At 44.4% G+C, this 26,176-nt stretch overlaps 1 protein-coding gene across 1 annotated transcript; it reads left to right on the top strand.

The window, feature by feature from the left end:
* Positions 1-965: 965 nt before the first annotated feature.
* Positions 966-23,863, top strand: TMX4 (thioredoxin related transmembrane protein 4). The gene is made up of 8 exons (XM_077313300.1): positions 966-1,258; positions 6,688-6,803; positions 12,597-12,642; positions 13,914-14,042; positions 15,316-15,361; positions 16,319-16,420; positions 19,097-19,157; positions 20,464-23,863. The coding sequence occupies exons 1-8, from the start codon at positions 1,011-1,013 to the stop codon at positions 20,721-20,723; spliced, it is 1,008 nt and encodes a 335-aa protein (XP_077169415.1). The 5' UTR covers positions 966-1,010; the 3' UTR covers positions 20,724-23,863.
* Positions 23,864-26,176: the final 2,313 nt, after the last annotated feature.

Genomic DNA, 26,176 nt, shown 5'->3' with positions numbered 1-26,176 from the left:
ACAGTAACTGTCAAAGCGAACAGAAATGGCGCTGTCATATCACTTCAGTATCTGTGAATATGCAACCAAGGATGTACAAACAAAAATTCTAACAAGTTCTTAAGAAACTTCTCTATGGAAGTGGTGATGCAGATATAAGTTCTGAAGAAGGCTTGATTAAGGTTCAAAGTGACTATTACATGAAGTCGTTTAACTGACTTTCCATTTTCTGTTGAAATTATCTTTCATGAAATTATAGATTTATCCGAAAAAAAATTTGTGGAAGAATGTTTATAAGTCGGTGTGTCCAGAGGAGGGCAATAAAGATGGTTAGGGGTTTGGAGAACAAGATGTATGAAGGTTGTGGGAGCTTGGTCTGTTTAGCCTGGAGAGGAGAGGACTGAGAGGGGATCTTATAACCATCTTCAAGTATTTAAAAGGCTGCCATATGGAGGACGGGGCAGAATTGTTCTCTCTTGTCCTTATGGTGGGACAGACCAGAACCAATAGGATTAAATTAATTCAAAAGAAATTCCGTCTAAACATTCGGAAGAAGTTCCTGACAGTTAAAGCAGTTTCTCAGTGGAACAGGATGGATGGATGGATATCTTCCCTAAGTACTTGGATGGATGGATGGATGGATGGATGGATGGATGGATGGATGGATGGATGGATGGATGGATTGATTTTGAGTTTATCACAAAGGGCTTTTTTTTGCCCAATGCTTTCTGATCTGTTGTGCAACAACTTTGTTGATTCCTTCCCATCTGGAGGTTGGCAACTGGGTGCCGATGCACTCTCCATTCCCACGAAAGTTTTTGTGTGTGTGTGATTATTGGAGCCAAATCCTATTAACTCTTGAAGCTTCCGCAAGTCCCCTCTTTATTGGTCGCTGCCGCTGGCGAACGCACGACTCCCGCCCCGCACATGGCTGAGGCCATCGACTTCGAGCCGGACGACGAGGCTCCGCTGCGGCTCAATGGGGAACAACTCTTAGGCTTGCTCTCCGGACGACTTCCTGACGGCCCAAGATGGCGGCCGCGGCTCCTTTTGCAAGCCCGGCGGGCAGGAAGAAGCTGGTCTCGCCTTGCTGTGGCCGGCGGGGGAGGGCGGCTGCCGCTTGGCCGCCGCTGTTCTGGGGGGCCGCCGTTGCTTCGGTGCTGCTGGGCACGGTCTCGGCCGTGCTGGAGCCCGAGGAGGTTGCAGGGGAGAGTCGGGTGTGGGCGCTGAGCGGATCCAACTGGAGCCTCCTGCTGCAGGGCCAGTGGATGGTGAAATTGTGAGTGAGGGGCTGCTGAGGACCGGGGGGCGTGTGTGTGTGTGTGCATCGGATGCATGCAAAGCACTTGCAAATGGAGATTCAAGACGTGCAGCCCTTGTGGGTCTGATCCACGTTTTAGACCAGGGATCCTCAACCTGTGGTCCTCCAGATGTTCATGGACTACAATTCCCATGAGCCCCTGCCAGCATTTGGTGGCAGGGGCTCATGGGAATTGTAGTCCATGAACATCTGGAGGACCACAGGTTGAGGATCCCTGTTTTAGACTACCGGTACCTGCAAGACCAGGTGCGAGCTTTCGTGTGCATGCCATTGCAAGGTGCTTGCAGAAGGACGGGGCGGGGAGCTGCATTGGTTCGTTGCAAATAATATCTAGGAGCGGCTTTTTCCAAAACGAAAACGTTCCTTTGTGGGTCGTTTGCTGTGGGGGATTGATTGCAAAAAGTGCAAAAGTTCAGTGGCGCTTTAGGCACTTCCGGGGTGAGTCTTCAACCTGGGTGGCCTAACGAGGCTTCTGGCGCTTTAGAGGCGGACGAAGGGCCATGCATCTATGGTAGAGGGGCGCCGGGTTATGGTGAGGGTCATGTACACAGGGATGGTCAAACTGGCTCTCCAAATGTCCATGGACTTCACGTATCAATGCTGGCAGGGGCTCGTGGTAGTTGTAGCCCGTGGACATCTGGAGAGCCACAGTTTGGCTACTCCTGCACTAGGATCTGAAAGGCCCAGGAAATCTCAGTTTGCAGGTGGGACCCGAGGTTCCCCTGAAACTATAGTTCATCTCCAGGTTAAAGAGATCAGATCCCTTGGAGAAGATGGCTGCTTTGGTGGGTAAACAGATCATCATACTCCACTGAGTTCTTTTCCTGCCCAGTGCTAACTCCACCCCCAAAGTCTCCAGGTCTTTCCCAACCCAAAGCTGGCAACCTTTCCAGGAACACTTCATTCTGTTGTGGAAGCTTACTTGGGTGATTGTAATCTAGTGACCCTGGTCTTTGGCCTCACCTGCCACACAGGTTTGTTGTGAGGATAATATGGAGGGAGGTAAAAACGGTAGATGAAGCACTGAACTTCTTGGAGGAAGAGCAGGCTGAATGGAGATTCTGGTTTTCAGAACAGTACACTTGGTCAGATGGGACATTGTGATCTCCCAGATAATTTCTTTTTCACTTGAAAACCACCATTCTTCAACAACTGAAGCACCAGCCCTCTGGATCTGGGGGGAATAGTGAATTTGGAGGGCACATTTGCACAGTTCCTTGGCTTACTGGTTGAAATTTGGTTTGAAACATTGCTTCCCACCAGTTTCATATAGTCATTGAGTGGCAGCCTCTAATCTGGAGAACTGGGTCCCCACTCCTCCACATGCGGCTCCCTGGGTGACCTTGGGCCAGGCACAATTCTCAGAACTCTCAGTCTCCCTTACCTCATAGTCTGTTGTAGGGAGAGGAAGGGTAGGCAGTCGTAATCACTTTTGAGACTTTTTCATGTAGTAATAAATGTATTTATTATTGAATTTATACCCCGCCTTTCCCAACATGTTGGCTCGGGGTAGCTTACAAAAAGGCACAATAGCCCAATACAGTAAAACAGTAAAATCAATACTCCCCCCCAATTAAACATAAAACAGCATTAAAACCACCGAACAGCAACAAGATGGCAGACAAAAATCAGAAAATACCCCCCAATACCCATATCCGACCAACATGGCGTGTGATGTAACATCAGGCCATCAGATGTACTGGCCAGCATCTTAAATGGGGTACAATTAAAAAAACAGCTCTTCTTTTTGATAGTTACAGTACATAGCATGGAGAGAGTCCTTGAAGACAATTTTATCTAGGACTAATTAATTGATTAGGTTTGATTGGGTTTAATTTGATTAAGGTACTAGCAGTCTTAAATGTGATTTTAAGTGTTTTTGTTTTCATGTGTCTATATCAGGCTCTCTCAACCAGGGTTTTGTGAAAACCTGGTTTGTTTGTTTTTTGACAGCCCTAAATGGGTTTCCCAAATGGGTGGGAGTTAATCAATTTTTTCTAGTGCTCTACCTGTCCCCTGAACATCTAGCCATGGTGATCCATGCGATGGTTACCTCCAGGATTGATTTCTGCCCTTGTCTCTGACCTGGAAATTGCAGGTGGTACAAAATGCAGCTGCTAGGATCCTCACTTGAACGCCTTGGAGGGCTCATATCCAGCCTGCGCTGAGGCAGCTGCATTGGTTACCAGTTGCGGCCTGGATCAGGTTCAAGGTTTTGGTTTTGACCTTTAAGGCCCTTCGTGATCTGGGACTCCCCCCTGGAAGATATGCTCCCACACAGGATTAGGTCACACCGCTCTCCAGCCGCCCTGGCTGTCATTGGGGGCTGTTAAATAACATGTTATTTTTTCTGCCATTTGGTTTTTATATCTTTCTTTAATTTTATGAGGTTTTAATGGGCAGTTTAATTGGGGATTGTACTGTTTGCACTTTGTATGTAACCTGGCATGAGCCGGATTGTCTGGGAGTGGCAGATAATAATAATAAGAACAACAATAACAACAACAACAACAACAATAATATCCCTTAAATTTGTTAAACATTTATTGTGATTTGACCATATATGGTCATGTCGAGTACCCCCTCCCAAAATGGCCAGGAGGGATTGGGAAGGGGAGGGGCGGGTGGGCATGTGCACAGCTATGCTTCCCGACCATATTCTGCACAATTGCACCACTTCTGGGATTTCTCAAAGTCTGAAGAAGGTTTCAGGGGTTTCTCAACAGTAGAAAAATTGAGGAAGGCTGTTTTATATTGTAAGTTGCCTTGATCTTCGTAAGGAAGAAAGGCACCTAATATATATGTCTTAAGTAGATAAATAGTCTATGAGTGCAGTACACATGCAATATATTTAGGACTTGTTCCCTGTATCAGGAATGGTTTACCAAAACAGGCTTCACTTAAATATATGAGAGGGAGAATATTACTAGTTGAGTGGTCATAATCTGGAGCTCTAAATTTATAACAAAGGTTGTTAAAAATGGTTTATTAAGATTCTCCTTAACTAGCTTCTAGAACAATTGTCTGATAAAGAGGGAGGTATTAAGTCGTACTGAGCCTCTTGTGGCGCAGAGTGGTAAGGCAGCAGACATGCAGTCTGAAAGCTCTGCCCATGAGGCTGGAAGTTCAATCTCAGCAGCCGGCTCAAGGTTGACTCAGCCTTCTATCCTTCCGAGGTCGGTAAAATGAGTACCCAGCTTGTGTGCTGGGGGGTAAAACGGTAATGACTGGGGAAGGCACTGGCAAACCACCCCGTATTGAGTCTGCCATGAAAACGCTAGAGGGCCTCACCCCAAGGGTCAGACATGACTCGGTGCTTGCACAGGGGATACCTTTACCTTATTAAGTTGTAAAGCCTTGAGTAAACTTGTAGTTTGCCTTGCACAGAAAGAAAGTGTTAACAAACATGGTCAAAGCTGCAAGGTGTAGTTTTTTTGTTATTTCTTTGCATGTAACTGAGATAAAATAGTGGACTGATCTTTATAGAATATTGTGTGCGTATCCATGTACCATTGACATTGGACTCGATCCAGTGTCAGGCACACAAAAGGCCTGTCATTGTGTATAATGAATGGACCATAGTCTTATCGCAGGGGAGGGTAACTAGACTTATCTGTTGGGTTTTGAAATCTGAAGGTATACTCTGCAGGTAGGAAACATCATTTCAGGCAGTGGTCCCCAAACTCTTTTGTACTGCCATCCCTTTGACTCCCATGCCACATTTTTAGTGCTGCACACACACACACACACGACTTTCCTGGTATAAGGTCTACTGCAAATTCAAAAACCACTATATTGCCTACACTTCTCTTTTGGTTGCTGTGCAGTGGCCATATTTTAGTCTGGGAAAAATATATAAATTCTTTGTAAAAGCTATTTTGGGTCCTCAGTTGGGAGAAATACAGAGAGGGAAGAAAAGAGAAAGAGAAGCAATGGAAAATCCCATGGAGAGGAACAAGCAGGAGAAGGTTTTTCCAGTCTCCCAATGAGGGAGAATGTTGAGGAACGGTTGTCAACCATGGGTTAAGAAATTCCTGGAGATCTGGGATGGAGCCAGTGAAGAACAGAGTCTGAGAACTGGGAGGAATATGATCCCATCCAGCCCACCTTCTGAAGCTGCCATTTTCTTTAGGAAGCTGAGCGGGTTGGCCTTGGTCAGACTGGGATGGGAGACCACCAAAGGATATTCAGGGTACAGGGCAAATTATTGTGGAAGGTCTCTCTCTAGATAAACACAGCCACAGCAGGAAGAGTCAGACTGCTGCCCCCCCCCCACTGACCCCAAATTACTCATTGCCCTCTGAAGCCTTCCAATACCAGGGAGGGTTTACTGCCCATTTTGGGAATCCCCAATTTAAATTGAGGGGGGTGTCACAAAATGATGTATATTAGTACAGGGGAGGGCGGATGCATGCCCAAGTGACGCACAAACTGCAAACGAAGGACTTAGTATGTTTTTGTTTCTGCACTTGTTAAATAAAGAGTTGCTCTCTGACCAGTGGCAAATATGTACACCTTTTTTACACAGCTTGGAAGGGGTGCAGCAAATCGCAGATTGTGTTGTGTATCTAAGGTTCAGCCCGAACCGGCTGATTCACAGCATAAGAAAAGCGAAGCTGTAACCAAGATAGAATGTGAGCAGAGTTTGAATTGGTTTAGTATTGCATAACCATGTACTTGGGATGGGAAGGGGAATGCTGTTAATGAGAATGAATGCATATGTCTCAGTCTCTGCAGTTTTCTTTTTCTCTCCTTTCAATGTAGTGATGTTTCTTTACTTAGACAATAATTAAACTACTTTAAAAAGGCAGGCATACACATACACATACATACTAGAATGTGGTATTGGGCCTTCCTGTAAAAGCAGATTTCTAGACTCTGAAGTCCCTCTACCTCTCCAGAGTTCAGTTTAAGCCAGCCTTTTTCAACCTTTTGACCATAGAGGAGCCCCTGAAACATTTGTCAGGCTTCGAAGAGTCCAGGGACCCGGCTAGAAGTGATGTCAGCTAGCAATGCCTCCCTTTCCTGGAATTAATATTGTCACTTTTGAGGGCTAGAAGAGAAGCCAGGTTTAGATTTCCTGGTCCCTAGGAGTTGAAAAATTTCTATGTGGTACCGAAAGGTTAGGAAATTCCCAGACCTTCTTCTGAACTAAAAATCCTAGTGGAGGGAAGAGACAAGAGGCCAGATTATGGCAGAAATAGTTGGAAATTGGTGGACCTAGTTGAAAATGTATTTATTTATTATATTTATATACCGCCCTCCCCGAAGGCTCAGGGCGGTTTACAGGGAGCAGATTGTGCAGCAGGTTGCAAGCTCTTGATGGGTTGTTGATGTGCTAGATGGAAAAGCACATGACAGTTTCTTTATGTTGTCCTTTTTCTTAGCTATGCCCCTTGGTGTCCTGCCTGTCAACAGATGGAGTCGGCATGGGAGGCATTTGCAAGAGATCGGAAAGGCCTTGAAATCTCGGTGGGCAAGGTGGATGTCACTCAGGAACCAGGTATGGCAAAACAGTACTTTAGAAATTATGAGTGAATGGGAGTTTGGAATTTCTACTGTAAAATGTTGGGTTGGAGCAGTTTTATGGATATAGTGGGCTGTCAAAAAAGACGAATCAGTGGGTTCTAAAGCAAAACTAGCTGAAGTGATTTATCCGAGGCTATTGGGCTGCAACAGCTGGCCAAACACTTCTGGAGGAAGCAATGCAAGATGGTGGGAGAGGTTTCCCACATTTAGTATTCCCAACTTGTAAAGTTCGTCGGAACGTCCACCAATTTAATGGATATGTTTCTTTTTAGAATGCCTAAATTCCATGCTGAGCAGTATCTGAGAACTTCGTTTGGCAACCAGATTAGGTCTTCTGGGTTGAAATCAGTTGAACTCCTTGGTTGCTCTTGCCCAGCTTGGAGAGTGTTATTAACACTTGACTGCCCAGCTGTCCCATCGTTATTTGTCTGACGGAAAGACTTCTTCAATTCAAAGGGAATTTTCCCAACGTGGATTTTTATGAACACAAGTCAGTCTCCTCTTTTTAAGTGGGAAATTCCATGTCTCTCCAGTCTTGCAGCTGAAGATAAGCACCTGAAGGGAGGACCAGCCAGCACTTCACACCATGAGGCCTTCATGGTGTTGGAATGAGTTAATAGGTCAGGATGATCAGGGCCCTGTCAGAACTGGCAGGGCCTGCAAGACGGAGCTCTTCTGCCAAGTCTACGGTTGAGGCCAGCACAAGCAACAACTTGCATGGGCCTCCCCTTGCTCTCCCCCCCATCCCTTCAGGGACTGACGGAGTCCCACATGGAAGATGACAGCTGAGGTTCTTAAAATTTTTAATTCAATGTTAACCTAGAACAGGGATAGTCAAAACTGCAGCCTTTCGATGTATGTTATAATGTTCTGTGTAAACCGCCCAGAGCTGCAAAGAAATGGGCAGCATTGAAATCTTAAATAAATAAATAAATAAATAAATAAATAAATAAATAAATAAATAAATAAATAAATAAATAAATAAATAAATAAATAAATAAATAAATAAATAAATAAATAAATAAATATGGGCTCATGGGAATTGTAGTCCATGTACTCTGGGGGGCCGCAGTTTGACTACCCCTGACCTAGAATGTTTGTATTTAAACGATTTTATAGAATATTGCTGATGTATAAATGTAGTTGACTCATTCAAGATGACTCATTCAAGAGGGAGTGGTATAGAAATTGAAATATAAAGACCCTCCTCTTTGCCTGGGGACCAAGAAAGCAATCCTTTTAATGCTGCTGTGGGAGAGAACTTAATAAATTCATTTGCGGCTCTCTCATCCTCAGAGTAGAACCAATCACTGATAGTTTGGATCAAGAGTTGGTCAGCATTATCTGTGGGACTGCTTGTCTTCTTATGCTCCTTGCAGGGCCCTTCACCCTGCAGGTGCTAATCTGTTGGAGGTCCCTCGACCCAGGCCAGGGTCTTTTCAGTCCTGCTCCTGAATGAGCTCCCAGAAGAGTTTGAGGGCCCTTTCAGACCTATCACAGTTCCACAGGATCTGTAAGATGGAGCCCTTCCTCACGTTCAGGCTATGCGTTAATATGTGTGTACCCCACCCCTAGGGTGATCTGCTATGGGGTTAGGGGAGGGATTTATGCTGCCAACCTTGTTAGTCTTGTCTTGTTTGGGGGGATTTTATCCTTAGTAGGGTTTTAGAAGAAGAGTTGGTTCTTATATGCCACTTTCCCCTACCCGAAGGAGGCTCAAAGCGGCCTTCCCATTCAGTTGCCTTCCCATTCCTCTCCCCACAACAGACACCCTGTGAGGTGGGTGAGGCTGAGAGAGCCCTGATATCACTGCCCGGTCAGAACAGTTTTTATCAGTGGCAAGCCCAAGGTCACCCAGCTGGTTGCATGTGGGAGAGCGCAGAATCGAACCCAGCATGCCAGATTAGAAGTCCGCACTCCTAACCACTACACCAAACTGGCTCTCTTTATGAGGTTTTACTGGTTTTTATGTATGGTAACCTACCACGAGTCCTTGGAGAATGATGGAATAAAAATCTAATGATAATTATTAAAAAAAAAATAATGCCCCAAATCTTCCTTTTCCAAATGGTGGATACTGAGATGGTTTTGGTAAGACGAACTCTAGCCTAGCTTTCCTCTGACTTATTCAACCCTTCAGATACCACTCCTGCAGGCAGTGTACTTCGCCCACCCAATGAGTATATTGGGTATAAATATATACATATTACATTAATGTTAAGATTTTATATTTGCTATTTATTTGTATTTGTTATTTTTACCTTATCAGTTTTAAAGTTATAAGTAGCCACAAGATCCTCTGATTAAGTGGGGACTAAAAAAACCCCTAATAAATAAACTAATTGTCAAATTTTGGAGGCTACTTCTACATCGTGCAGGTGGGCCAGTTTGGCAAAGACGTATTAAACGGCTGTTATCGTGCCTGGCAAGTGGCGTGTGAGTTAGTTCCATTGTCAGGTTGCGTGAGCCGAGAGACAGCATGGATGGATACAGTGGGCATGAGAAATTGGCTCTAAATGGAGATGTAGAAATCTTATCCATCTCTTGGCCTGAATAGCCTCATTGTTAACTTCCAGCCAAGAGTACGCTGCTTTTGGCCGTGGCCAGAAGTTATCTGAGGCCATTCTGGAGGACGGCCCATTAAGGCTAGACAAATGGTGATAAGGAATTTATAGTTCGGAACATCTAGCTGGAACTAATACAAAATATGAATGCATTTGAAAGAAAGATCAAATCACTTGGTTTCGCAACAGTTTACCGAGGGTGACAGTGAAGAACCTGACATAGTTTGTGGGGGTCATATTTTGAGTTTTGTAGCACAATCATTCCAGGGCTGGTTTCCCTTTTCTGCAGTCTTCTGCTCATGTCATCTGTTCTCAACTTTGTTACCATTGAGAATCCCATGAAACATTCTTCAGGCTTTGAGAAACCCCAGAAATGGCACGATCATGCAGAATATGGTTGGAAACCATAGCTGTGTGCACACCCACCTGGGGCTCCTTCTTTCACCACCCCCCAGGCCCATCATTGGCCATTTTAGGAGAGGGGGTGGGTGGGTTGACATGACCATATATATATAGAAATATAATGAATAAAATAAATAAATATATGGTCTTATTATCCGATAAACGTTTAACAAATTTTAAAAAATTAATTAAAAAAATGATGAACTCCCACCCATTTAAGAAACCCTTCCAGGGCCATCAAAAAAACAATACAAAAGAAAAACAAAACAGGTCTTCACGAAATCCTGGTTGAGGAAGTCTGGCTTACATTCTCCCTGGAGATTTCTCTCATTTAAAAACAAAAACACTGCACATCATTGGACAATGATGATAAGTTCCTGCTGAATGAATGATCCAGCAGCCAGGAGATGGAGCTCTGCAGGCAATACTCACGCGCAGTATTTGGGACGGCTCATATAAACCGTACTTGGCTGCTTGGAGCATTCTGAGGGCAGTAGACCTTTCTGTACGGAAGTGCGGAAGGGTTCCAAAACGGCCTATCCAAGTGCTGTTGTTCAAGGGCGATGTTCATTCCTGGCAGATTTGTTTCTGTTTCTGTTCCTGTGAAAGGCCATATTTTGGCAACCCCAGCAAAGAGCTTTCAAGGCAAGTGAGAAGCAAAGAGGGTTTGCTGTTGCCTTCTTCTGCTGTCTTTCTCGGTGGTCTCCCATGCGCGTACTAACCAAGGCTGACCCTGCTTTGCTTCTGATCGGGCTAGACAGGACCACCTTCCCTCTGCTGCCAGGGATAGCAGCAAAAACAACAGCTGTGATGAGTGTGTGTCCCTGGCAGTGAAACGTCCGCTGTCTTCATCCATGTTATTCATGAATTTCTCCATGTTAGTGCCTTGCAGTTGGCTGTCCTTGATCAGCAACCACCTGTCAAAATTCACATGGTTAAGGACTATTGAAAAGATTGTGATGAAGAGGACGTTGGGGAGAAATTACGTATATATATATACACACACACACTCTGCAGGGTATACTAATTTTGGGGAAATATTATTTGTGTAGAACCCCTTTTCTTTCTGGACCCCTTTTATATTTGTCCGTTTTCTTAAAATTAAAAATATATATATATAAGAGATAAAATTATTAAAAAATTATAAAAGAGGATTTGACATAGTTGAATTCTGCTCCTGTGGATCCTGTATTCAGATGGTGATCTAGGCCCCTGCCAGATTGCTAGAGGGGTGCTCTGGTCCTGTCACTAGTTCAGACTCAGACACCTTTATTGTCCTTTTAATGGGGGGTTTAATGGGTTTTTAATGAGGATTTTGTGACCTGCCACGAGCCATTATATGGGAGTGGCAGGATATAAATCACATACATACATACATACATACATACATACATACATACATACATACATACATACATATATACATACATACATACATACATACATACATACATACATACATACATAATGCAAAACAACAAAACAAAGAAAACAAATACCAAGAATGGAGTAAGGAAGGCTACGTTTCTGTGTTAACAAACAGTGGTTATTTATTTGGAGCAAGTTCCCAAGAGCATCAGCTACCCTGGCAAGCTTAATAGGATCCTTTTCTGAAAGCATTGATTTAATGATAAGGGGCTTAGAATTGTATTTGGAGTTTAAATCCATCAAATGGGACTGAATTAGAGGTCTTTGGGAGGGGGGAAGGCTGGACACTCCAAAGCAATATGTAATAGTGTGTCTGGAACCTGACAACTGTGGAGACAGAGTCATCTCCATTGGCTGTAATGGAGGAATGGGGGCACTCTCTTCGGGAGCCCCTAGATATGGGCCCCTTGGACCAATCATTTTGAAATTTGGAGGGGAGTCAGGGAAGAGCCTCTTGAAGATACCCTGAAAGTTTGGAGGCTGTACCTCTAACCTCCACCCACCCCAGGCCCCGGGAAAGGCAGGAATGCCAACATTCCCATTATAGTCTATGGTGCTATTGACTTCCATAGGCACCAAAGTGGATGAGTCCTTTGATAAATGAGTAAATTAATATTGTTCCTGATTTTTTGGGGGGGGGGCTATTGAGAGGCACGCTTTGTTGAATGAAATATTTTTTTTGATTCTGTTATCGCCTATATGTGTGTCTGCCTATTAGTTGCTCCAGGGAGTTAGCCATTAAAAAAAAAATCCCCATCCCTGGGAACAAGGAAGAGGGTGGGAGAGAGGGCTGGATGCTGCAGAAGACTTCAGTGGATTTGAGCCTCCATACTTTCCTTCTGCTGGTTACCTGCTGGTTTCTCTCTGGTCACTAGCACTTTTTAGGTTGGTGAATCCTCTTTTTGGGATTCCCAGAGAAGCGCTTTAAAATGGAGGATGGGTGGACACTGAGGCATTGTGCCATTTTGAAGCTCCGCCTCCAAACCTCAAGGAATATTTCCATCCCAGGGGTAGCCAACCTCCACGTGGGTCCAGGAGATCTCCTGGGATTACAGTTCATCTCCAGACTATAAAGATCAGCTCCTCAAGCAGAAAGGGCTGCTTTGGAGGGTGGACAGGGTTGTTGTGCAGAAGAAAAAGTCTCCCACAAAGGTTGTTATGGAAATGAAACACTTGAGGCTTCGGAACCTTCAGCGTGTTGTCAGAAGTATTTTATTATATTAGATTTTCTCTAGGCTGAACATTCCCAAGTCCCTCAGCCTTTCCTTACAGGTCCCCTGGAACTGGATCACCCTCTTAATTTTATCCACATCCTTTTTGAAGTGAGGCCTCCAGAACTTCAGGTACTTAATTGAAATTCTCTTATTTTCTAGGTGTAAGTGGCCGTTTCTTTGTCACTACACTTCCGACTATTTTCCAGTAAGTATCTTATTTTATCTACCTGAAAACATTCATTTTTGCTATATCAATAGAGCTATCTTATGCCTGTCTATCAAAAGGTGTAGTTTGACATGTTGAACCATTTCTCAGCTTTTGATCAAGGTCTTTCAAGTTCAGTAGAAATGTAATTTTTGCATCCACTGGGAGAGAGAACCGCAGGCACATTTTTTTGTACATGGGTGAGACTGTACTGAGTTGAATTAGCATCCCACCATTCCTCATTTGAAGGGGTAGCAACCTGCCCCTTGAATTTCAAAGGGGTGGCCGTCTATGTAGAGCGGGTCCAATGTAGTTGATCGGTCTCCTTGACTGCTGCAAGGACAGGTAATTTTGTGGTTATATACCGAGTTCAGGGAAGCTTAGCAGCAGCTTCTGTAATCCTGATTTCAAAATGCATTGTGAGGTAGAAAGAAAAGTTCATCCCCATTTAAAACCAGTATGGGTTTCAGCTGCAGTTACTAAAGTAGGCTGTTGCCTACTACATAAGCAGCAGAGGAAGTAGAATAATATGATGGCCTATAGCAGCCTTTTTCAACGTTTTGATCATGGAGGAGCCCCTGAAATAATTTTTCAGGCTTCAAGGAGCCCTGGAAGTGATGTCAACAGACCACACTCTCTCCCCCATCACACCCCCGGAAGTGACAACACTACCTGCACCCTTAGCCCTCCTTTTGCTCCCTCTCCCCACTTTTATTACTGCTATGGCGGCTCAGCCTCATGTATGCTGGAAATAACAGTAGGAGTTGTAGAAGAAGAGTTGGTTCTTATATGCCACTTTTCTCTACCCGAAGGAGGCTCAAAGTGGCTTCCCTTTCCTCTCCCCACAACAGACACCCTGTGAGGGAGGTGAGGCTGAGAGAGCCCTGATATCACTGCTCGGTCAGAACAGCTTTATCAGTGCCGTGGCGAGCTAGGGTCACCCAGCTTGAGAAGACAGCCCAGACCATACCCCTATACCACACCAGAGCTCCCATGGACCCCTTTCAGAACCCCCACAGACCCCTGGCTGAGAATCCCTGGCCTAGAGGCTCGTTTTGTTCAGTTGTACAGTGCTCCATCTTGGTGTCTCTGTACTCCCATACAAGTGTAGCGGAACAGCTCTGAGAATAAGAGGCAGAAAGGCAAGGGGTGGGTGTGATTGCTAGAGAATTTCCCCCCCTCTGCAAACCTTCTAAAATGACACTTAGAAAACATTGACGGCTTCCTGTCTGACTGATAGGATGCTGCTTCCTGTACTCCTTTATTTTCAGTGCAAAGGATGGCGTTTTTCGCAGATACCGTGGATCGAGAACGCTGGAGGACCTGGAAGTCTACATCCTGGAGAGAAAGTGGGAAGCTGTTGAACCTGTGCCAGGGTGGAAGTCCCCATCATCTATAATGCAAGTACATGACGCCTTGCCCTGAGCTTTAGCTATAAGTTGCACCTAAGGATTCCACCACTCAATGGGAAACAGCAGCCTTCTTCTATCACAACTTCTAAGGTTGATTTGCTCGTGCCTTTATTGTGCCGTGTTGTGAATTTATCCATTCTACATTATTGGTGACTCTGGTGTGGGGATGTGTAGTAGTTTGACCCCGAGGACCTGCTGTAGCTGGGTTCTCCTGGTTTTATAGTACGGCTGCTGTTTTGGGGAGGGAAGCTGTAGGTTAATGGGATATGCAAGTGTTTCTGGTCAGTGTAAGCCCAGAATTAGACAATGATACCTGGAGTAAAAATTGGTAAGTTCCTTAGGACAGTAGTGTGTCTGTTAATGCTGCCATAACCGGTTGTGTCAAAATGCACATGCTGTGCCTCTTCCTTTGAACTAATATACCGAGTTGTGGCACACTTTTCTCTGAGAGTTAGAAGACAGTTATATTGTAAGTAACTTCCATCGGCAAGTATAAATCCTCAAACAGTGTGGCTAGTATGGAATAGAAGAAGAAGAATTGGTTCTTATATGTCACGTTTCTCTACCCAAAGGAGTCTCAAAGTGGTTTACATTCTCCTCCCCTTTCCTCTCCCCACAACAGACACCCTGTGAGGGAGGTGAGGCTGAGAGAGCCCCGATATTACTGCTCGGTCAGAAGAGATTTATCAGTGCTGTGGCAAGACCAAGGTCACCCAGCTGGCTGCATGTGGAGGAGCTTGGAATAAAATCTGGCTCGCCATATTAGAAGTCCGCACTCCTAACTACTACACCAAGGGTCTCCCCTGTTTTCTGCCTCTGCTTGTAGCTCCCCCCTCTTTTTCTTAACCAGAAGGGGAAACTTTTAAGATAATTGGCTGTTAGTTACTTAGAGTTTAGCCTTATGGTTTTAAATTTTTAAAAAAAATTTATAAATTTAAAAAAAATTTAAAAAAAATTTTAAAAAAATTTAAATTTTTTAAAAAAAATATATGGATTGAATTGTATAGGTGGTTTCACGTGTATGTGCTATTATTATCCCCTCCAGGGCAACAGGCTCAATAGGGGAGGTCTATAAATGTAAATAATAAATAAATCTGGAAGCCGTTGTTTTGTCCTAATATATGAGGTTGTGGATCACTTTTTATGCACAAAAGTAAAACGTGTAAGCATATGAAATGTCGCATTTGTCACAGCATGTGCAAAAACTCTTTGCTTACCTAGCCATTCTGATGGGTGTCAACTAATTGTTTCTCTTTACCAGGATGCACGGCATGGCTGGACTCTTCTATTTATCTGGATGGATCAGGGTGAGTAATTTCTCATTTGGGGGGAGGGTGTGTTTGTGTGTCTGTTTTGCACCTGTTTTGCTCCCTCTATTACATTTTCTATTACATCTCTGTATGTTTGGCATACCTCCCTGCAGATTTAAATCAATGAGTAAAATGAGAATGTCATGAGCCTCTTGTGGCGCAGAGGGTAAGGCAGTCGTCTGAAAGCTTTGCCCATAAGGTTGGGAGTTCAATCCCAGCAGCCGGCTCAAGGTCGACTCAGCCTTCCATCCTTCCGAGGTCGCTAAAATGAGTACCCAGCTTGCTGGGGGGTAAACGGTAATGACTGGGGAAGGCACTGGCAAACCACCCCATATTGAGTCTGCCATGAAAACGCTAGAGGGCGTCACCCCAAGGGTCAGACATGACTCGGTGCTTGCACAGGGGATACCTTTACCTTTACCTTTAAAATGAGAATGTGGAAAAACCCTTCCATTCAGTATTGCAGCAAATGGTAAAACAGGCCTAACCCGGATATGCTCAGATAACAGCTAATGATAAATTGGCTTTTAGTTTTAGGAATTGGTTGTTCTTCTGTAAAACCGCTTTTGTTTTTAATCTACGCAACATGAATAAGAATTTCATGTGTTCTTTTTTTTACCCCCCAGGCCATCAACATGATTTGCTCACATACATTTATTGCTTTAACAAATGAAATTTAAGCACCTGCTTAATTAGGAATGAGGTATCCAGTAATCTGTGTGTATTATAAGCTTAATTAGTAAGATATGGTGTAAGAAGTTTGCACTAAATATTTTGAACCATTTTAAGGGCCACGTCACATGCTTCAGACCACTTACAAGACAGCATTTGTATGCCCTTTGGTTTAATGGCATCCATGTCCAAAAACCATCTTCTGAGCTGTGTGAACATCGTGTTACGTGGTAGGTGAGAAGGATGCTTGAATTCAAGTTATTTTGTTTGTCTCATTTGCAGCAAATCCACAGCTACTTAACAGGCACACTTGGAATCCATGAATGGGGGTCTTATGCAATCTTCATCCTGGCCACTTTATTGATTGGTCTTGTCCTCGGTTTGGTAAGAATACATCTTGTTTTGTAACAACCCTTTAAAAACGAATGCTCTTTCCCTCCTCCCAAGCTTGAGAAAATAGTTTTTTTTTTCCCCTGAGTTACCATGTAAACCTTCAGCATTAATCTTGTCTCGAAGTAATTGTGCCCTCTTAGTGCACGAAAACAGAAGTTCTAGAACAAGCATCAGGGAAACAACATGTTTATCATTGTTGGCGAGCTGCTAGCCTGCGAAAGTTGCTTTGTACATAGGAATTTTATAGCACAGAGTGTGGCTTTCTTTGCATCTTGTTTATCCATGATGCCTTTGGCCAGTTAACAGTTAATGTTGCTCCTAGCTAATCAACATAACAACTCACAGCCAATTCAAGAGATCACAACTCCTTACTTACCGTTGCTGAGTTGTTGTTGTTGTTGTTATTTTATTTATTGCACGCCTCTCCCCAAAGGCTCGAGGCGGGTTACAATATTCGGATAAAACCCCCAATACAACCCCTTAAAACCGATTCAAAACAACAATACGATGCAAGCAACCCCATAAAACCAAGATGCTGTGTCGAACAAACTCCGCCAGGACCTACCGCCCCCCCCCCCCCAAATCATCTTCTTCTAGAGGGGAAGGGTGCATAGAGGGTACAGGTAGGATTCGCTACTGTCACTCCTATTCATTAAGCAGAGTTCATTAGTCATTATTTCCCACCCCCCTCAATGAATATAAAAGTACACACAGTAAAAACCGTAGGAGAGGGTACAGATGCCAGAACGGACCCTGACTGTTTGGAGAACTGGGTTTGATTCCCAATTCACCCACATGCAGCCAGCTAGGTGACCTTGGGTTCTCTTAAGGTTGTTCTTGCAGAGCAGTTCTCTCACAAGGTCTCTCAGCCCCACCTACTTTACAGGGTGTCTGTTGGGAGGAGAGGAAGGAAAAGTAGTTTGTAAGCTGCTTTGGGACTCCTTTGGATAGGGAAAGCAGGCTATAATAAAAACCAACTCCTCCTCCATAAAATGCTGGATAACCAAGACTTAAAGGGGCTACTTAATCGGCTTGCAGTACAGTCTGAAACAGATTCACTGGATTGAAACTTTGCTCTGCTGCTGCAGTCTCAAACACAATTTTTCGAAATCAGTGGGCTCAAAAAGTTTAGGACTGCACCATTAGCTGCCTTTCTCCAGTCCTCATAGATGATTTTGGTTTTCATCTTACCAGTGGGGTGTAGTGGTTAAGAGCAGTGGCTTTTAATCTGGAGAGCCAGGTTTGCTTCCCCACTACTCTACATGGGGCCAGCTGGGTGACTTTGGACCAGTCACTGTTCTCAGAGCTCTCTCAGCCCCGCCTACATCACAGGGTATCTGTTGTGGGGAGAGGAAGGGAACATCATTAAGCTGCTTTGAGACTCCTTTGGGTTGTGAAAAGCGGGGCATAAAAACAACTCTTCTTAAACAAGGCGCTCTTACAACTGGCCTCTGTTGGCTTATTTCTTCTGGTTGTTCTTGCTTAGATTTAATAATTAATTGGATCCGTAATAATACTTAGCAGCAGAAAGTAGCAGCTATGACTATGCTCCTGATTGTTCTTGTGTAACAGATTATCTGAAGTTTATTGCAATACTAGGGGCCAAGCCATTGCATTCAGGAATACAACGGGTGCTAGATTGGGGGTTGGGGTGGAAGAACTCTGTGGACGGCCTTTCCCTCTCCCCAGGCCCTGGAAAGGCTGCAGGCAGCTGTTAGGGCAGCATGCTGTGGCCGCGTGGCTCAGTTTAGGGGTGAGGTGCCCTCCCAGGGAGACCCAGGGACTGAAGGCCCCCGGGCAGGGAACTCACCGCCAGGGGCAGCTCTCACACGGCAGGGATCTGCAGCCTTGGAGGGAAGTGGAAGGAGGAGGAGGTGGTCAGGTGTGGGGGACGGAAGGCAATTGGCTGGCTGCTGGACAGACAGGCAAGCCGGTTGGAGGAGGAGGCACTCAGGGGCTGGACAGCCATCCTGAGTGGGTCTTGTGCTTAAGCCATGAGACCAGCTCCTCCTCCAAGCCCTTACCAGAAATATTAAGTGGAACAGATTGTCGACAACTCTGTACCTGTTAACAGCTAATTCTGTGGAAATTAAAATGGCCGTGTGGAATGTTTAAATTAAAAGTTGTTCCTTTTGTGACACTAGTAATGCCATTATCAAGAAATGCTCACTAGGCGGGGGAACTGCAAGAGCTCGTTCTTAGGATAATAGGTACCATTGAAACTGGCCATTAATTTGTGCTAGAGAAGCTGCCTGCTTTGCCACTGAATCAGCTTGTTACCCCAGGAGTAAAACTAAGTGTTGAATTTCAGTGCGTGTTCGCAGAAATACAAGTCAGGCAATTAAATGTAGGGATAACTTTTTAAAAGCTTTACACTCTTTGCGAAGGCTCCCCAAGTTGACAGGGCTACTGGGAATCCAAATGGAAGTTTCTTGTAGCAAAAGGAGAGCAAGCGCAGTATAATTGGCCATTTTTATGTAGAGTTTTCTGAGTAGCTAAATTAAGTGACGGGCCATTGAACCAACACTTAAATTACAAGTACGCTCCAAGAAACAGCATCATCTGGTAACTGGGGTGCCTGTGGGAATAACAGAGCCACAACAACTTAAAAAGTAGCGCCCAAGATGGGTAACAGCCCTTGTGTGACGTTTTTTTTCTTACATGCAGGTGCTGGTTTTGCTTGGGGACTGCGTTTTCCCATCCAGGGCGAAAGCAGAAGGTTTATCAGGTCAGTATATTACCACAAATCTGCAGCTTGGTGGCTGCATCATTGCAGATAGAAGAAGTTAGCCAAATAGCTGAACCATTTGGAGGAAATCCAGCTCCTGACTTTTGACAGCTCACATGTGAAAAAGTGTTTGGCTGTTCTTCCCACCCCCACAGCTCCGGCTGGCTGATAGGTGACATGGGTGTGCTATCATGTTTTTCCAGCCTTGGTTCTTCTTGACCCCTTTAGCCCCCCCAGGCTGATGTAAAAACACACTTTCCACCCTTTAAGTGATGATCTTCACAGTGTGCACTGACCCCGAGAGCTTTTTCGGTAACATACAGGTTGCACCACGCAGACATACTCAAGACAAAAAAATAAACATAAAAATAAGTGTTTCTCCAGGTTAATTTGATCAAAGGAGAAAAGTCATGTTGTTCTCAACAAAAATTGAGTCCAGCAGCACCTTTAAGACCAACAAAGATTTATTCAAGGCGTGAGCTTTCGAGTGCAAGCACTCTTCCTCAGACTAAATGAGATATAATGCAAAGTTTAGAGATACAAGGCAAAGTAAATTGTGACAAATTAGTAAACTGTGTCATAATATCCATATTAAGTCATATGATAATTCTTGGCTAAAACAACTCATCAGTCCTTTTGAGTTCAGTTGTAGTTCACAAAAATATTGGAGAAATAAAACTGTCTATGTTAGTAATTAATGGCAGACACTTTCCCAGTTGTGAAAAGAAATAATTCAAAGAGACCTGCTAACCGTGTGCTACATTGTTGTGGTGTGGAAGTGGGCATGTGTGTGCACCTGGTGAGTAAATGCTGTGGGATGTGGATCATCCTTAAGTGGCCAGACCCAGTTTGTTGCGCTTCAGATGCTTCACAAGCTACGTAAGTCTAGCTATTGTATGACCTTATACTCTATCAAGAGATTCCTTAATAAGTTGAAGTTGGTCCTTAAATATAAAAACCATCCCTTGAAAAAGCTGTAAGGCGAAACGTGTCGGGACTTGTGTGAAACTAGAATAACAGAATTACTGAAGAGAGACGATTCTATATAAGTCCAATTTGGATATTTTATTGCCATATTGGTTTCCCAGTGCACCTGTATTGTTCTATATCCGCTTCTCTAAAAGGGCATGTCACCCCTTTTGGCGTTCCCTGAAGCCTGAAAAAAAATATTAGGGCTTCCTCCATGGTCAAAAGGTTGAAAAAGGCTGCTGTGTTAAAAAAGAAACCGCAGGTTGTAGATTCAACCTGCCCTAAATTTGATGCACCGAACTGTTCTGTTATCTCCTTCCTCCCGCTTTGCCACCAGAATCACTGGACCAAGGCGACACCCAAGTGGGAGAGCAAGAGGAAGCCCCAGAGGACACAGAAGGAGAGCCCATAACAGAAAAGGGCTTGTCCGACGACGAAAACGAGGATGAAGGCGAAGACGAATCCCAGGACGAGAACTCCTCTGATGACTCCGCAGTCGAAGAAAGCTCCATGATGGAAGAGGACCTGGAGCCCCAAATTGCAGACCAAAGCTCCATAAGACAGCGTAAAACCCAGGAGGCGGCTGGTGAACTATAGTGCAATTCGTGGGGAGATCGTATTGTTTTGGACCAAAGAAGTATCTGGATTCTCTCCTCGACTGCAGTGGAAGCCAAACTTTTGACCAGCAAACTGTTAAAAGTTCAAACCCATGCTTTGCGCCGACAGGCTGCTGTCCTTCTTAGGGCCAGTATTTTATTTCAAAGCTTCTCTGCAACAGAAATGTTTCCATTTTGACGCGATAGCCATGACAATCAAACGTGCAACTTTGATTTTATGCCGGTTGTGGGGTTCAGGGGAGCTGGTAGGAAATGTTTACCTCCGAGGTATGCTGCCAGCAAGGAGAAATATGCATTGGGATGGCTCCGGCCCCTGCCCTACCGTACCACTGACACACAATGAGCAGCCTTCCTACAATGTAAGCTTTTCCCTCTAACTGAAGAGCCACTGAAGTTGGGGGAAAGTTTGCTAGGCTGAAGGAAGGTCCCTGAGCTCCATACCACTGTCTAATAGCGTAAATTCTCTTGTCAGTATTATCTCTTGAAGACTTAATTGATCTCTGGTGCATCCTTTGCCTGGGACAACTATTCAGAGAACTGGAAGCGTCGGAGTAGAAATCCGTCACGGTTCCTTGGCAGACGTCAAGCATTACCAATTATTGAGATCTATACAGACATGGTGTCCTGTGCAAAGTGACTTGCCTAGTGACCTGCGAGGCTGCCCTTTGTGCTGCCCACATGGGATGAAGTGCAAGGTTGCCCTTGAGATGTGTAGGCTCAAAACCAGGATGCCTTCTCAAATTATGCACGTGCATTCCTGGTTGTGTTCTCGCATGGTTCTTTTCCACAGGTGGGGGTGCGGATTGCCCAGACGCTTGTCCCTAAGGTGAATGTCTTATGACTTAATTTGCCGACTGCCCGTGGAGAGTCTCTGGGTTATTCTGATGGCTTTGGTCACGTCAAGATGGGGAGCATGCGTTCCTTTGCAAGCATAATGGTGCACCTTTTAAAAAAGAAAATTTATATCCTGCCGCTCAGCGCTCCCACAGGGGGTAGCAGGGGGCGGCTAGGACCACCAAATAGAAAATACTACTTTATACTTATATATTCCTTAGTTTTAAGAAATTACTCGTACTTGAAAGTGACTCCTACATTGTTTAATCCCAATGACCAAAATGCTGATCTGATCTCAACAGAGTTCAGGGAAGCTGTTGCAACTGTCTGAAGTACGGTGGTTCATCATAAAATGTTCACGGATTCATTCCTGCGCCCCGTACGATCCGGTACAATATAGCTATGTCAGTTTTATCTTAAGCATGGCGATAATTCTTGGTACCTTAAGTTTGCCTGTACATTGGTGCAAAATGAAGCTTACAGTATATGAAACATTTGCACAGAAAGCTCTTTCAATATTTCCATCTGTTTAGGGATAGCATCATTCACTAGAGAGGAGGACGGGAAGTACGGAGTTGCAAAGTAACGTCAGATCATTGCCAAAACAATATTCATTTCGTGTAGTGGGTGTTGGTTCCCCTGTGTAAGTGATTGGCTTAAAAAACCCTGTCTCTTTAGCGTTAAAGCAGCATAATTGTAGTGCTTTGTATAATATCATCATGCTCTTACCAGTGGCAGGCAGACGCTAAATCCCTTTGCAATTCAGGTCCCTTTGCAGTTCATTACGTGGATGTTATAGACTAGGTTTTGCTGCAGCGGTTAGATGCCCTCGATACCAGAAAGCTTGAAGCAAGCTGTAATTGCTTGCATCTTGACCGCATTGCTCTGTGTTGACACAACTCAGTTTTCCATGGAGTACATGCAGTCAGATATGGAGGATGACTCCTTAGCAGACAACTTGTTGCAAAAAAAAAATGGAAGCTTGGGTTGGTGTCACTCCAAAATGTCAATCAATATTTGCAGTTAAGGCAGCACACGATGGAGACGTCTTAATTGTTGAGTGCCATGAATGCTTCAGCTGAAAATGTGTTCCACGTGAACTTAAAGATATTGGGACAATGTCATGGAAACCACATAGACCGTTCTAATTTGGTCCTGAGATTACTGAAGCAACGTGCCTTAAGGGCATAATTGGGACCGAACCTATTGTTCATTTAAAAGGTGGAAGATTCAAATACTGCAGCTTGATCTGTCTGTCATTCCAGCTGTTTATTGTCCTTTGCTGTCATATTTAGAGTCCGTCTTAATTGACAGTGGATGCCTGAGGGTTCAGGGTTGAACACGGGATTCACATCTAAGTCGGACTATTCTCACATGAAGGAATGGACAACTGCTAAAAGGGTTTGAATTTCTGGGTACATAATTTGTCAAAAAGCAGCAGACAATCCTGGAAAAATTGCATGTTCATATGCTGGCCTCATACCCGTGGCTACAATCCTGTGTGTGTCTACTTGGAAGTAAGCCCCGTTAAATATAGTGGGATTGATTTCCAAGCAAACTAGTCTGTCGTTGCGCTGCTTTGTCCTAAAAGGAGGATCTGGGCACTGAACAGTTGTTCAACTTCTCATAGATGCACCTTTGGTAGAACATTCATAGCCCCTTGGCTTCATCATCAGACAGCTTTCAGTCAATCATAGCTTGGCTTCATCATCAGACAGCTTTCAGTCAATCATAGTTTCGGCTGTGTTTAGTTTCCTGCAAGCACTAGGTGGCAGGCATGTTGCAGCTATATAGAGGTTAATGCTTAAGTTAGCTCAGTGACAGGAGATGGCAGACAGGTGTTCCTAAAAAAGCCCAGGATTGAGTTGGAATTGTAACAGTTCTTGAGCACCGTAAGTGCTGTTGAAAGCATTGTCCTGTGATACAGAACTGTTGAGCAAGCAAGTTTCCAAAGTTCCTTCTGGGGTTTCTACTTGCAAAGGTGCCCAGTTTTTGAAGGTGCCAAGTTTTCATGGCAGGGCCAAATAATTTAATTTAAAAGCAGATAGCTTAAAAAAAAGTCGGCTTTGGGTAATGCAGACTAGTTCGCTCTAAAGCAATGGTTGCTCTTTTATCGATTTCTTTCGGTAAAAAATATGCATTTTATGCTTCAGATTTAGTCAAAACGGTTATTTTTTCGCTTATGTAACTTGCAAAACAGTGATATGTTAAATATGCAAAAGAATTTATATTAAAATGCCACTATTGTTTATTTCCCAGTTACCTATAAAGTTTTTATTTATTCCATTTTTCTGTGTCGTTTATGAAATGGTGTAAAATGTACTGGAGAGCCAGCTTGGTATAGAGGTTAAGAGTGGCAGCTTCTAGACTGGAGAGCCGGGTTTGATTCCCCCTCCTCCACGGTGTGGAATTCACACTCTGCACAGTTCTCCTAGGGCTGTTTTCACAGCAATTACAGTATTTGCTGCCGTATAAGACTACTTTTCCCCCCTGAAAAACATGCCTCCAAGTGGGGGGGGGGGTCGTCCTATACGCCGGGGGCACTTCAGTTGGGATAGACATAGCTGCTCATAGTACTGTAATATAACAAACTCTATATTTTGAGTGGAAATGTTGGGGGGTCGTCTTATACGCCCAGTCGTCTTATATGCCGGCAAATACGATATGTCAGCTCTCTCAGGCCCACCTACCTCACAGAGTGTTGTGGGGAAAGGAAGGGAACGTTATCCACTTTGAGACTCCTTTGGGTAGTGAAAAGTAGGGTATAAAAACCAACTCTTCTTCCAAATGTGTGGGTAAAAGCTCAGTGATAAAGCATTTCCTTCTCTGTGTGTGTGTGTTCATGTTTGTACATATCCATGCAAGATCCTTGGTATCTTTGGTTTAAGATTTGGGGGGGTAGTAGGTGTGGGGGCTATGGGGTGATGGGGGTGAGGCCCCGAAGCAGTTTCCCACTCTGAATTCTTCTGTAGATCATTTATACACTGACTAACCATACCTACGCTCACTATCACAGGAGTGGCCAAGGTGGCTCTCCAGACGTCCATGGACAACAATTCCCATTGCCTACTAGCAGTAGCAGGGGCTCATGGGAACTGTAGTCCATGGATGTCTGGAGAGCTACAGTTTGGCCACCCCTTCGGTACCAAATAAAAAGAGGGACACAAGCTTCAAATTAAATAGCGGTAACATGTAAGCTAGATGCCAAAGGCTTGTTATTTGGAAACCTGCTAGACCAAGGCTGTACTTTTGTGAGGTAATTGGAGGCCACTACCACTTAGACTCTGGACACAGATTAACAAACGTTTATTGAACAGAAAAAAGGTATTTAATAAAGGAAATATGTATGAAATATATCAAGTAAAGGTGGCACTCTAATAAAATAAATTGCTCCTGAGAAGTGGTGGTTAGGAGTGCGGACTTCTAATCTGGTGAGCTGGGCTTGATTCTGCACTCCCACACATGCAGTCAGCTGGGTGACCTTGGGCTCAACACGGCACTGATAAAGCTGTTCTGACCGAGCAGTAATATCAGGGCTCTCTCAGCCTCACCCACCTCACAGGGTGTCTGTTGTGAGGAGAGGAAAGGGAAGGTAACTGTAAGCCTCTTTGAGACTCCTTTTGGTAGAGAAAAGCAGCATATAAGAACCAACTCTTCTTCTTCTTCAGTAATATCAGGGCTCTCTCTGCCTCACCTCCCTCACAGGGTGTCTGTTGTGGGGAGAGGAAAGTGAAGGCGAATGGAAGCCGCTATGAGATTCCTTTGGGTAGAGAAAAGAGGCATATAAGAACCAACTCTTCTTTTTGTCTAGCAGGTTCAAGACTTCATTCGTTTATTTATTTGTTTGTTTATTTATTTAGATTTTTATACCTGCCGTTCTTTGCAGCTCTGGGCAGTTTTCTCTCGTAGAATGCTTTACCATCACACTCCAGATAGGAATGATGCTTGTTTGGCACACAAAAATAAGTTTCCCTAAGTTGACCCTCCCTCCCTAATGCTGGGAGCGATTGAGGGCAAAAGAAGAAGGGGACGACGGAGAATGAGGTGGCTGGATGGAGTCACTGAAGCAGCCGGTGCGAGCTTAAATGGACTCTGGGAAGAGGACCGGACGGCCTGGAGGATCATTGTCCATGAGGTCACGATGGGTCGAACACGACTTCGCAACTAACAATAACAACAAACCTGTATGAGTGTAGTGTCCTGGTTAAGAGCAGTGACTTCTAATCTAGAGAGCCAGGTTTGATTCCCGGCTTCTCCACATGTAGCCAGCTGGGTGGTCTTAGGCTCATCACAGCCCTGATAAGAGTTTTTGCCACAGAGCAGTCTCTGTCAAGTCTCTCTCTGCCCCACCTACCACACAGGGTGTCTTTGGGGAGGAAGGGAAGGCAATTGCAAATCCCCTTTGAGACTCATGAGGCCTGCTGGGTGACCTTGGCCCAGTCACTTTCTCACAGAGCTCTCTCTGCCCCACCTATGCCATAGGGTGTCTTGTTATGGTAAGCCAATCCTTCGGGCAGTCAAAAGTGGGGTATTAAAACTAACTCTTCATCTAAAAATGCCAAATAAAAGCCTGGCTAAGCTTATATTCCTTTCTAGAGT

Source organism: Paroedura picta, chromosome 1 (assembly GCF_049243985.1).
Source record: "Paroedura picta isolate Pp20150507F chromosome 1, Ppicta_v3.0, whole genome shotgun sequence".
Classification (NCBI taxonomy): Eukaryota; Metazoa; Chordata; class Lepidosauria; order Squamata; family Gekkonidae; genus Paroedura; species Paroedura picta.
This window is presented reverse-complemented; position numbering and strand designations above follow the sequence as displayed.